Source organism: Ananas comosus, linkage group 8 (assembly GCF_001540865.1).
Source record: "Ananas comosus cultivar F153 linkage group 8, ASM154086v1, whole genome shotgun sequence".
Classification (NCBI taxonomy): domain Eukaryota; kingdom Viridiplantae; phylum Streptophyta; class Magnoliopsida; order Poales; family Bromeliaceae; genus Ananas; species Ananas comosus.
The window spans coordinates 7,765,813-7,780,308 of record NC_033628.1 but is presented as its reverse complement, the minus strand read 5'-3'; the positions used below and the strand labels follow the sequence as shown (position 1 = coordinate 7,780,308).

The following is a 14,496-nucleotide window of genomic DNA, read 5'->3' as shown; positions in this document are numbered from 1 at the left end:
CACGCAAAGGCGAAGTGATCCGTCTTTCTTCTTGACGAACAAAACGGGTGCTCCCCAAGGTGAAACACTCGGTCGAATGAAGCCTTTGTCCAACAAATCCTGCAGCTGTGCCCTCAGCTCCCTCAGCTCCGCCGGTGCCATCCTATAGGGAGCCTTTGAGATTGGGGTAGTCCCAGGGACGAGATCTACCACAAACTCAATCTCCCTATCAGGGGGCATACCCGGTAGCTCAGCTGGAAACACATCCTGAAACTCCCGCACCACCGGAATATCCTCAATCCTAGGGGCGTCATCTTCGCCCCTCAGCACAACACTAGCTAAATAGGCTACACAATCTCTACTAATCAGCTGCCTAGCTCGAGACGAGCTGATTGTCATCGCAAACAGCGAACTCCGGCATCCACAAAATACCACCTCGGTCTGCCCAGGTTCTCTAAAAGTAACCGTGCGATTCTTACAATCAATCGGCTGTAGATCAGCTGGTGGCAGCACCAGCCGCGGCTGGTCGAGGACAGCCAGGAGTTGCAGCGGAGGCGTTTCCGTCGGGGTCGGGCGACCCGACTTCTGTTGGTCCAGAGGTAGTGGCGAAGAGGGACCGAGCTCTAGCGGCCCTCATGACTTTCAAGAAATTTGATCCGCCTACCTTTGATGGAGAGGATGTAGATCCGTGGGTCATTGAGATGTGGATCGATTCCATAGAAACACTCTTCGAGAATCTGTACACGTTGGAGCGAGACAAGGCAAACCTAGCCGTGCACTATCTGAAACAATCGGCGAAGGTGTGGTGGAAAGGCGACAAACGAGATCGATCGCTTAGTCTCCCTCCTATGGCGGGGGAAGAATTTCGGGGATTGTTGTTCTCTGCTTACTTTCCCGATAGTGAGAAACGGAAGCTTCAGAAAAGGTTCCGGAAGCTCCGGCAAGGAGGTCGCTCAGTCAGGCAATACAAGCGAAAATTTTCTCGTCTCGTGCATTGTGTCTCAGACGTAGTACGGGATGATAAGGATAAGGCCGACTGCTTTGTGCGTGGACTTCGGCCGGATCTTTATAATCCTGTGCTGATGCTTAAGTTGCAGACTTTTGTGGAAGTCCTAGATCGGGCCTTGTGGATAGAACAAGGCGAGGCATCTCTGCGGGAGAGGCGCGAGGCCTATCACAAGGAAAAGGGGAAAGGACGACCAACGAGTGAACATGATGGTCAGTCAAGTTCCCAACAGACCTCAGTGAGTTCGCGCTCTCGATCTCGAGCTCCGGGAACGTATCACATTCAGTCCTCGGTGAGATGTGCAGTTTGTGGGGGCCCTCATTTCCCACAGCAGTGTGAGCAGCGAGAGGGCAAGTGCTTCAAGTGTGGGCTGCCGGGCCATATGCGGGACGAGTGTTCGCAAGGTGATAGTCGGGCCTTGACGCTGACGACGGCCTATTCCTCTCCGGGACAACCTGCAGGTGTGCCACCTGCGGTATGGTCGGGGGAGCAGCCGTTGAGGACGATGCAACCAGAGGGTTCGCGGCGAGCCCCAAGTGGCCATGGATAAGCGACCCGAGTTGCGGGGCCTGCCGTCGCTGACGACGTCATGGCAGGTATGAGTTAATCGAGTAATCATATACTTTTGCATGATCTCAAGTTGGTGCATGGCATACATTCATCATTGGTCAGTTGTTACTATTATTACATTGCATAGTAGGGACCGAGTGGTCGGGTAGGTGGACACCCGAGCATGCTTGCATTGTGAGAGTATAGCGCCTGCTGGAGCAGGTAGAAAGCCAAGTGACACTAGCGAATGGCTGGTGATGATTCTTGGATAAGAAATGGGACTCGTGGCAAACGTGACCTAGTAAATGACTCTCGAAGCAATGATAAGGGATTGTGAGAGTTGAGTCTTGGTGTTTGGGGATACCCGAATATTCCAAGAGTATTTCAGATACGGATTCAGTAGATCGAATAGTGAGGATGAACCACTGTTGCGAAATTGGTTGATTAGCGCCGAGTTTGGCCTGTGGGCCTAGTTGTACCTCGAATTGAGGTAAGCGAGTCGTGCTCGTGTAGTCGGCGGGTATAGGCAAGTTGCCTGATGCTAGACTTCGTGTGAGACGCTGTGGAGGGGCGTAGAACGCTCAAGCGTAGTTACTCGTGGAATGCGGTTTCGATTCAGCCGGTTGAGTGTATTAGCAGTAGCACTTTAGCAGGGCTAAGTGTGAAGCGGGCCATGGATCACTCGTGGGGCTGGTGGCTCGCACTAGGTGCCTAGGAGCTGATAGAGGGTGTAGCTCTGTAGAGCATGTCGTGTAGGACGACGTTGGAGGGTAGTGCTTGGGGACGACCCGTGCCTGGACCATTTGTGGACTGTGGGGCCTGGGCCTATTGGGCAGGCACAGTCAGCTGTGAGAGACAGCGGCCCGGTACCTATTGGTAGGGCAGAGTATTGGTCAGGACGGTAGTCCGAGCTTGGACCCGGGTACGTGGAATGCCACGTGTTAGATCATGAGATTGATGACACACCGAGTGTGTAGTGACCCAACCTGAGGACTTGACGTGGTTTGGGGTCTTGGTTGCTCCTGGTTGGAGTGTGTGCGAATTCTCCAATGAGAATGTCGCCCGATGACGATTGGGTCTGCGCTTGTGAACGAGAAACGCTAGGCATCGTTGAGACGAGTCTAGGCAGTAGATCTGCGTAGGATTGGTGGCCCTTGGTCCACCTGTGCAAACCGACGGTCGGTGCGGTCGACAACTCTGTTAGTGAGTTTTGGCCTGAACCCCGGATGGCGGGTTCGTATAAATTCGTTGCAAGAGCGAATGGAAGTTGATCGTGGCTTACCGTATCAGGGATAAAGAGAAAGTAAAGTGGTCTCTAGGAGACACTTGATTAATAAATAGCCACGTGAGGACTAGAATTTGTGAATAATGCTCTCCAGAGGATTGAGATTAGAGATGCGTGGGAGTGTACCACCTCGTGAGAGAGCAGAGATTCGATTGGGATTGAAACAATCGCGATTGGGTCAAGGCACCAATGATATTGCTTCTAGGCAATGCTGGAGATCGAATCGGAGTGTGTTCCCCAATGTGATGAGGAATGTGAAGAGTTGTATCGGGCTCTCGAATAGCCAAAGTGGTAAAGTGCCACTTTGTGAGGGCTTGAATAATTCGAGAGGGTCTACCTATGCACTTAGTGTGTTGGTGGTGGATCATCCATCTAGCTGATGCGACCATGCTAGGTCCACACCACAAGGACAAAGGGTAGTCCTGATCTCGAAGGAGATTGATGTTCAGTAGAACTACGAAGGAACAAGTCCTTCTTAAGCCGAGTAGCTGGTGGTGTTGGAGCATGTGGAGCCATGAGTATTGACTCACACTACCACCGAGGCTTGTGAAGCCGTAATGCACTTTTGAGAATTACATTTGGAAAATGTGAGCGAATTTAGTCTCACATCTTCCGTAGTGGGCTTTTGGATGATTCCGATGAGAAAAAGGCCACTCCGGAGTACGAAAGTGTATTGGAACCCTTGAGTACTCGAAAAGTGAATCGAGGAATGATTGGGGTTTGAAATGAGTGAGTTTCGAAGACGAAACTCTTTTTAAGGAGGGGAAAATGTAACAATGTGAATTCTCGAAATCCGAGAGTTGCACTTCGTCCAGAATCGACTAATGGTCGAGTTGGTAAGCTTTGGAAAAGCTAAGGATGCACGAAACCCAAGAAGTGCATTGGAAAGGCGTCCGCGAGAGCAAAAGATGCAAATCCGCACTTTTGGCAGGTTTTGCTCACGAGGACCGGTCTCTGGCAGTGAGAGACCGGTCCCGTCGGCTTGTGGTTGCAGGGTGGCTGATGCAACCGGTCCCTGGCAGAGGGGGGACTGGTCCGCGTGTGCGACACCAGCGAGAAGAGCCAAAAAATGGCTAAGTCCCGCGAGACGAGCTCTCGGGGACCGGTCTCTCAGGGAGAGACCCATTCCCGAACGCGTGACATCGGGAGGAGCTCTCGGGGACCGGTCCCAGGTCGGGGAGACCGGTCCCTCTGGGCGAAAAATGCCCAGCAAGGGCAAGTTGAGAGATAGAAAAGTGGAGGGGCTTATGTGCAAAATGGCCATATGAGGGGTTATTAGAGAGGTATCTCTCTCTCTCTCTCCCCCCCTCATTTTCCCACCGCCTCCTCTCTCTCTCTGATCGTGAAGGGGAGAAAGAAGAAAGAAAGCAAAAGGAAAGAAAGAAAAATAAGAAAAGAGAAGAAAGAAAGAGAAGAAGAAGGAGAAGAAGACTAAAAGGAGATCTTCCTCCACCTCTTCATCCTCTTCTCACCATTGGAGCGAGCTTGGAGAGGTAAGCTTGGTGCCCTCTCATGGTAGATCTTTAGAGATAGGTTTTTTATCTCTAAAAATAGTTGGAGTGGAACCCTAGCATGCTATTAAGATGAATTTTCCCCATTTCATAGATGGATTTGGTGGATTTGACTATAATGGCATTCTAGGGCATCCAAAGAGGGTTTTTGTTAATAGATGGGTTTGATCTCATTTGACCCTCCGTAAACCTAATCGCTAGGTAACAAAACGCGTTGGCGAAAACGGTTCGGCAATCTGACGAGCCGTTACAAAGATATTGAAGAAACGGACGTTTGGAGCTTCGTTTCCGCCTGGAGGGCCGAGGCGACGTCCATAAATCGCGAGATTGAGTCCCGAGCACCGTGTTGGCATGGCAAAGACCTTTAGCACTTGAAACGGCAAAGCGGCGCGCTTTTGGAGCGCAACTGCGAGATCGGGATAAATTGGGTGCCGAGTGCCGCGGGAGGCCGATTGCAAGTGTCGACGAGCAACCGGAAAGCGAGCTAAGGTGGGTTGTGCTTACCGAAACAACTAGGTCGCCCTTTATGCCTAAGAAACATACGTTTTCATGTTGATGCATGTAGACAATGCTAAATGGTGCATGTTAATGATAATGCATATATTAAAATGCTAAGTAGAATGCATGACGAGCATGATGTATTAATGCTAGAGGATCGCATGAGTGCATGAGTAGCATGACTATATATACATGCATGTGAACTAGATTATAACTCTAGAAATGTAGAGTTGATTGACATGAGAACAATAGAATACTCGATTGGACAACTAGGATGTCAAGTAGATCGAGTGGCATCTAACCTAGTGAACATAGGTTGAACAGGTAAACCTAGAGTCAAACAATCTAGGTGGGTGGCATCGAACCTAGTGTTAGTAAACATAGGTCGAACAAGTGAACCTAGAAGTTGACATCTAGGAAGAGATGATGTAGAACCTAGCGATTGTACCTCGGTTATGGGATAGAGACATAGGACCTAGAGTGTTAAGACCTAGGTCATGATGTGTGGTAAACCTAGAGTGGTATTGAACCTAGGTTGTTGAGCATAGTGGTATTAGCCACTAGGATGTTCTAGGTCGACAGCATAGGGTTGGTTATGGACCCTCTGTCACGCCCCGCCCCGAAACCACTACCAATTTGGCACGATTCGGCAGCGGCGACGGACCGCCGAACGGACAACACCTCCCCTGCCCGCCCAAGGCTCAACAACAGGAATGTGTACAAGAATTTATCCAGGACTTTAAATTCTAAACATACACATTCAACAAGGGCACAAACAGTGCCAACAACAAGAAGAGCGAGTAATCCACAAGATATACGAGTGAAATAAAGAGAGTACTTTACTAACTATTACATTAGTTACATTCATTACATCATTTTTCATCCAAAATACATAGCTCTCCAACCTCACCTACAAGAATCTCTCTCAATACATAGGTGACTAATGCAAAAAGGAAAGCTACTATACTACCACGGTCTCACTGGTCGGGCGCGACGCCCTTGCCGCGGTCCTCTCTCTGCAGCCCTGAACCTACCACTGGAAATAGAGTGGGGTGAGAACTATCTTCCATAGTTCCCAGTGGGCTCGGCCGCCGACTCTGCCGATCTCCCCACTAGGTCCAAGTGGGCACAAGTAACAACAGATAGATAGATAGATATGTATCTGAAAGCTGTAAATGCAGTAGTAGGAAAACTATGCTACTATGCCCATAATCATGAATATGAATGCATGCATCATATAATAAAGGTTTGCTACCATGCTAACAAATTCGATCCATGTTCGAATAGTAATGTTCAATGACATTTATAAACCTTTAACCTTTTTCATTTACCCAATCTGTGGCGAGGCCCTAGGGCTCGCCCATGACTCACCTTCAAATCCCAAAGTGGGGAGGGAGCTCCAAGTGCACCCAAGCCCGGGACCGTCTGCGGACCTCCATGTGGTCCGGACCTCCAAGTGGTCCTAGTCGCGCGACACTCCGGAGTACTCGACGACAATCCCCTCCATGTGGGGATTGGATGGCTATACCATCCTAAACGCAGACTGTGAGCTAGATCTATCCTCTCCAAGTGAGGATACACTGTAACTAGGGTCAACACCCAATCCAATCCTCTCCAAGTGAGGAGGCTCTACAACTAGAGTCAATAACCCAATCGAATCCTCTCCAAGTGAGGACGCCCTACACTAGGGTCAACGACTATCGCGGAATCATCGGTTCCCGACATTCATGCAATGCTATTTAGTTTTCTAAATTCATTGTTCACAAGGCATTTTCTAAGGGATCCACCTATCCCTAGGTCCATCGACCTCTAGTGTTATTTACACTACATTAATGCCACTCGTTATCATTCAATGTTTGGATGCCACTCGTTTGTTCTTTGACAATAACACTACTTTCTATGTCATCAATACCCCCATCGGGTTCATCTCTTTTCTTTCGCACCATAGGATTCACGTCTCGACCCAATCCTCACCTATCTAAGTTACCAAGCGTTCCAAGTACACTAGGTTATCAATTAGAAAGCATAAGGAATGGAGCTACTATGCAATCCTACAATGCAACATGAAGAGATGAGATTAAATGCAATCTAAGACATAGAAAGGAGTTCGAAAGTTTCGGATGACACCCCCCACCTTTAATCGATGTAGAGGCTTGGAAAATCCTTCTCGGCGAGCTCTACGAAAAGGCTTTAGCCTTCCTCGCCCGAATCAACACTAGTCCGGCCCAATTTTGCCGAGAACTTCACGTCGGTTCGCCGAATGCCGAAATCGACTTCGCCCCCGCGTTTTGGGACCTATCAATAGGGTTTCCAAGGCTTCAAATGAGATCAATCTCATACTTTTACAAAAACCCCATTTTGGAGCCCTAGGTTTGCACCTATAGCAAACCACCCAATAAATCCCTAGATTCTTGGGATTGATCTATTTAGAAGCTAGCTTAGGGTTCATTTGACCCATTCCAAAGCATAAAACCCAAAAACCCTAAGTTCTAAGAGCTAGGGTTTGTAGCTTACCTCTTGAGCTACACCAATGGGGAGAGGAGAGGGAGAGGGAGATGCTCCTAGCCTCCTTCTTCTTCTCCTCCTTCTTCTTCTTCTTCTCCTCCTTCTTCTTCTTCTCTTTCTTCTTCTCCTTCTTTGTTATCTCTAGAGAGAGAGAGAGCAAGAGAGCAAGAGAGTGAGAGAGAGTGAAAAGAGAGAGTGTGAGGGAGAGAGAGGGCTCAGCCCACTCAAATAAAAGCCATTTTGCATAAAAGCCCCTCAACTTTCACTCCTGTGCACTGCCCTCACTGGGCAGTTTTCGCGCGGAGGGACCGGTCTCCCCGACCTGGGACCGGTCCCCGAGAGCTTCCCTCGGGCGCACGCGTTCGGGAACCGGTCTCTCCCCGGGAGACCGGTCCTCGGGAGACCAGTCTTCACCTGAGAGACCGGTCCCCGAGAGCTCGATTTTCAGGACTTAGCCAATTTTTGGCACTTCTCGCTGGGACCACGTTCGGGAACCGGTCCCTCCCTGCTAGGGACCGGTTGCATCACGCAACCCCGCTACACCCAGCCAGGGGAACCGGTCTCTCACCTGCAGAGACCGGTCCCCGAGAGCAACATCAGCCCAATGATGCAGTTTGCATCATTTGCTCTCGCGGACTCAACTCCAAAGCACTGTTTGTGTTTGGGACATTCTCAACTCCCACAAAGGGCGTACTTCGACAATTAGTCGATCCTGGATGAAGTACAATCCTCGTATTTCGAGAATTCACTTCCTTACACCCTCGACTTGTGGAAAGTGGATTCCGGAATCCTAGGACTTGTGATGACCCTGGTGTCAAGGCTAGGGCGTGTGCGAAGACTTCGCCGCCGAGGTTGATACCGAGGGAGGATTGGGAGCGATCACATGGAGATCACCGCCCGGGGCTTGGACCATTGACGTGGCGTGTGCGACGACTTCGCCGCCGGATGGTTGAGCCGAAAGTGGATCAGACCGCCAGGATTGACTGAAACCATTGCTGGGTAAGTACGATACGGGTGCCGCCAGGTGGCTGAGTCGTGACTGAAACCATTGCTGGTTGAGGTGCGATTAGTTCGCCGCCAGATAGATAGGTCATGACTTGAGTCCTCGCTGGGTAAATGCAACGTGTTCGCCACCAGAATGACTATGTCAAGTGACTCGAGCCGAGTTCAGCGTGTGCGACGACTTCGCCGCTAAGAGGCTAAGTTTAGAGGGCGGTAGGCTGATGAGCAGCCAGTGCGCGGACTATCCGCGGATGATTGACTCAAAGCCGAGTCGGATGGTTAGCTCGATAGGGTAGTGGAACCCTGATGAGCTAGAGTTAGTGGCTTGAGCTAAGGTAATAGAGACCTTAGAAGCCAGTTGGACTTGAGTTGAGAACCTAAGGTAGTAGAAACCTTAGAGTTGATGATATGAGCTAAGAGTAGCCAAGTAAAGTGTAGAATCGATTGATCTACTAGTTGTTGCATAGAGTTGTATGATTTTCATATCGCATATTGTGAGGCATGGCATGTATTTCAATTTAAATATATATCTGTTGTATATTGTTGAACTAACATGTTGCAGTGCCTCCTCGGACCTATCGATCGAGCTTTTTCCTTGGGTGGCCGTACCCACTGGGAACCATAGAGTTGGTTCTCACCCCACGTTGTTTCGGGGTGTTTCAGGTACATACGTGAGCGGCGCGACGACGCGAGGTAAGGGCGTAGCTTCGTAGATAGAGCCCTACCCCAGACACCGAGATAGCAGTACCCCGAGTCAGCAGGGCTTAGGGGTTAGAATGGAATGACAACAACCAACTTATGCTAAATGTAATAATGTGATTGTATTTGGAAATCAAGCAAATGTAAAAGATAAACTGTGATGTAAAATGTTGTATGAAATGAATGCTTGTAATAGCTAGAAGTTTTATGTATTTGATACTTCCTTGTGCAATTTGGATTGATATCCGTTCCTGGTTGGAACACTTGTTCATTGTATTGATTGCGACGCCTAGGACGTACAGGGGAACTCTGTCCGTAGTACAGGGGAAACCCTGTCCGTTCGGCAGTCTGTTTGCGGCACCGCGACCCGGCCAAATAGGCGGGAGGTCGCGGGGCGTGACAACAAATGCTACAGTATCTGGTGTGACTGTCAACTCTACACCTCGTACTGAAGTAGTAAACATGTAAGGTCCACCATCAAAGTCACTCAAATGACCCGCTCGCATATAGAACTCACAAATGAGCTCTAAACAATAGCCTGTTTGCTCGGGAAAGTCGCAAATCTCATGTAAATTACCGTTCTCAAAGAGAGCTTGAAATGCCGGCGCACGTTCAATCAAATTTGCAACACCAACTGCACGCTCACCAATGCACAATTATGAGGAGTACATAGAGCGTCGGCGGGAATCAATCAGAGCGTCTTGAGCACTTCGACGTGGAGGATCAGAAATGGGATCTCGAATCTCAATTCCACTAGATTTCTTCCGACTGCGAGTAAATGTCATTTGTTCTGTTGCTTTTCCTTTCCCCTTTTCTTTTTCCTTTTCCTTTTCTTTTCCCTTTTCTTTCCTATTGCCTTTGTCCTTGTCTTTCTCAGGAGCTGCGGGCTCTTTGCCTTTCTTCTTTGAGAGCACCTCAGGAGTAAGTGCGTCCCAATCAGTCGACTCAGAATCAGACTCGTCGCCAGGAGCATTCTCACTCCTTACATCTTCCGGTTGTTGCTCAACCGGTTGCTTAGCCGAAGAGCGTTGACGTTTGCTTCCCCGACCACCACCGGCCATGAGAAAAACGAGCACAAGTAGCCACGAATACATTTTTAAGAAGCTCCTGTTAAACACAAATATTTACACATATTGAACATAAGAGCATTTTTATTTTGATGTCAAAAATTTGAGCAAGTTGAAATGTAAAATACTAAATGATCCTAAGGCCACAAAATCATGAAAACCATGGGCAAATCATGCAACAAAATGAAAAATCAAGCCCTAACAGATCTAGAGAGTCAATCAAAGGAGAACACACGAGTTCCACACAATTTCTAACATCAAAATCCATAAGCTCACAAAAATAACCAAAAAATCCGAAATACTCATGAAAAATATGCAAGAAATAAAATTATTACCAAAACCCCTGTTGTAATCGATGATGAGTAAAAGACGGTGTCTCTAGAACCCTAAGCAGTGAGAGGAGACAATATGAAACGAGAAGGTAGAGAGAGAAGCATCGAACGAAACAGATCTTCATATAGGGGCTCGGGCGGAGGGACCGGTCTCTCAAGTCAGGGATGGGTCCCCGAGCCTGGAGTTTAAAAAATTTTATTTTAAGTTCAAAATTTTTAAAAATTTTATATGATATTTTAAGATCCCCCAATACAAAAATGACCAATTTTCATCCCCAATGACTTCAAATAAAATTTCATAAATAAATAAATTTTGAAAAGTAAATTTCAAAGATATTCAATTTGTCAAAAATTGTTGACCCAAAAATCAAATAAATTTATATAAGTATAGAATAAAATTCCACACATCATGCAAGATCTAAAATTAATTGTATTGTTTTATCATCATATTTGTTAAAAAAATTAATAAAGGAATCTCGTAATCGTGAAATTAAAATAATACCCCCAAATTGAGTTATGCACATTATTCGAGATAGGAGTGGCTCTTTGAGCATGTTTTAACAAACCGCCTTATATCGCCTAGGAGATGTATTAAACATATTATTAAAATTTTACCATCTCCACAACATCTCATATTTATTTATTCTTTTTTTTTTATCTTATAGAGATACTTTGACTATCATGTGGTAGCTGCACACACTGACCGGACGACCGGGGTGGTAGCTCTTTCCTCCATGTGGTGGTAGTTTTCACACTCCCAGCAGGGATGTAACTCTTTCCACATCTTTTGAATTTAAGAAATTTTCATAACCGGAAAGACTTCCCCTAAATTAGTGCAACCCTCAAGTCAAAAATATTATCGCAATTTCAAAAATAGAGAAATAGTTATTCATCTCATAGCTAATAATCAAACAAATTGCATACTTCAAAGTTCGAAGCATGAGGTGTTGTATTTAAGCTCAGTATAAAACAGAATTTCAATGATTTAATCGTTCAAAATTATGACAACAGAGAATAACATTGACAGTGATCAATCAAAAACATAATATGAAACAATTAAAGCATATTTAGAGCTCACAAAACCAATTATTATCTCCTAAAAACATAACATTGACAGTGACAGCCATTCATGAACTCAATCATCTCTCAAAATAATCAAGAAAAATCGAAAAACATGCACAGAACAAAATGCAATATGCATATGATATGGCCCAATAGAATGCATCTAGATTGAAGGATTCAATACCAATAGCCTTTCTTAATGTAGAAAACGTTTTGATCCAAAGGCTTAGTTAAAATATTCGCAAGTTGATTTTCCAGTTGAAATATATTCAAGTGAAGAACGTTTGATCAACCAATCTCTAAAAAGTGATATCTTAGTTCAATATGCTTTGTTCGTGAATGTAAAACAGGATTTTCGAAATATTTTATGGCACTCGTGTTGTCATATAAAATTGTAAAATGGTGGAGGGATCCGATAGTCACTCAATAAGCTTTTCAACCATAGTAATGTGCAGAGCAACTACCGGCCGCATATAATTCCGCTCGGCAGTGGAGAGTGCAATACAATTTTGTCTTTTACATGCCACGCAACTAACAGTGGCCTTATATAAAGCATGCTCCACTTGTACTTTTCTATCATCCACAAACCGGCCCAATCTGCATCCGAATATCGCAATTAAATCCAAGGACGTCCCCATCGATACCATAGACCATAAGCGGTAGACCTTTAACATATCGTATGATCTCTAACCGCTTTCAAATGAACTTCTTTTTGAATTAGCTTGATAGCGAGCACAATTTCCACACTAAAAGCAATGTCCAGACTATCGCGGTCAAATACAGTAATCTGCCGATCATGCTCCTATACTGTTTCTCATCCATACTTTGTCCTTCAATCATCACTCCAAGTCCTTTGTTACTTGTTCCCATCGGTGTATCAAAGTTCTTGCTCCATCCAAACCGAATTTCTTCATCATTCTTGCATACTTGTTTCAGACAAGAATTCCTTCCTTTGATTGTTTAACCTGAAGACCAAGAAATATGAAAGCTCAACCATACATAGACATCTCGAACTCACTAGTCACTACTTTGCAACTCAGTGGCAAACGGTAATCGTGAGTTGGGGCCAAGACAATGTCATCCACATAAATTTGTGCTTGTTTTACAAAAGAGTTCTATCCGCTCCCCTCGGTTGTACCCCTTTTCTAAAAGATATTTTATTAATCGTTCATACCATACTCGCAGTGCTGTGTTTAAGTCCATAAAGTGCTTTTTTAAGACGAAAACATAATTTAGAAATTTAGAATCTATAAAACCTTTTTGGTTGTTCCACATAAACTTTTTCTTTTAAAAAACCATTCAAAAATGCACTTTTAACATCTATTTGAAAAAGAGTAATTTTAAATGACAAGCTATCGCGACACAAAATACAAGTAGATTCAAGATGAGAACCAGGGCAAGTTTTATCAAAATCAATCCCCTCAATTTGTGAATAACCTTGACACAAGCTAGCTTTGTTTCGACAAATTATACCATCCTCATTTTTCTTATTTTTAAAAATCATTAGTACCAATAACATTTTGTCTCAGCGCGCGTGGCATCTAATTCCATACATTCATTACGGGTAAATTGACAAGTTCTTCTTGCATTGGCATTTATCCAATATTCATCAAGAAGAGCTTCGTCAATATCTTTGGCTCAATTAGAGATACATAACATGCAAATCACATGAGTTGACTTCTAGTTCGCACACCCAACATTAGGATCCCCAATGACATTCGATAAAGGGTGATCCTTTGATCTCTCAGGGGTGTAGTCTCAGATGATATATCTAGGTATTTCAGATGGGATGCTTTGAGGCTCAGATGAATCATTTGGATGCACAATTTCAAGGAGATGCAAGGGAATTATCAAAATGCCAGAAAATCATCATTTCACAGGGCAATCATAATGAGAGAATATTATCATCATCATTCATCACAAGAGAATTAAGAAAGCATTACAGAAGAACTTACTAGAGAAGCTATACCTACTTTTATATTATAGATCTATCACCTGTCTTAGTTCGTAAATTGTACCACGTAAGCAGACTCTATCACGCTAGAATAACCAAGAAAGACTCTCGTCACTTGGGATTTCAATGTTTACAGATTTTCACGATCTGAAGGTAAAACACTTCCTCCGAAGACACGAAAGTATTTAATATTAGGTTTCTACACGCAGCAAGTTCCATAAGGAAGTTACAGTACGCCGGACGCACATAAATCCATGATAACATAGACGCCGTGGTACCGCTTCAAGGCCCAAATATCAATTTTCCTTACTATGATACCATAATCAAGACGTGAGCGCATCTCTTTGTACAATCCGATTTTCTGCGTTCTATCCACTCCGTTTGTTTGCGGTGTAAAAGGAGCCGCAGAATTCATGTTTAATCCCATTAGAAAGCACAAAAATCAACAAAGTTTTGAATTTATGATTCCCTTGATCACTTCGAATACGTACACGTTTAATCGTTCGCCTTATATCCATAAGACGAAGACAAATCTCAAAAAAAGAGTCAGAAGCTATCGGACTTTTTTCATGTAAGAGAGGCAGCTCCACGAAAAACGAGTAATAGTCATTCAACTAATAATAATTATAGACAGTTTGCCACCAAATTTGCATCCTAGAGGTCCGATCAAAGTCCATGTCATAACTCTAAGGTTTAATGTCCCGTGAAAGTTGTTCAAATTCTTATGTGGCGGATCTAGTTTGCTTTCCATTGCAACCCCCACACACAGTGTTCTCGTTTGAAATCTATCTTACGGTACACCTTTAACAATCTCCTTTTTCGATATCTTAGATAGGTTCCTTAAAATTTATTGTACGCTAGACGTCAGACCAAAAGTTCAAGTTCTAATGTCGCAGGTTACACTTTTCAGATGACAGCTAGGAACTACATACAGTTATTCCGATAAGAAGATCTTACACATTTAAGAAAAGAAATCATACACGAGCACATTGGCATTGTTTATCCAGAAATTTATAGAGTACCCATCATCACACAGTTGCTTATGCT

General features: G+C 45.1%; 1 protein-coding gene across 1 annotated transcript; it reads left to right on the top strand.

Moving 5' to 3' along the window:
• On the top strand, positions 615-1,535 carry LOC109714601. The gene has a single exon (XM_020239301.1). The coding sequence runs from the start codon at positions 615-617 to the stop codon at positions 1,533-1,535; it is 921 nt and encodes a 306-aa protein (XP_020094890.1).

What these genes read in the sequence shown, in the direction of transcription:
- LOC109714601 (XM_020239301.1), top strand. Translation starts at nt 615, where the DNA reads ATGACTTTCAAGAAATTTGATCCGCCTACCTTTGATGGAGAGGATGTA.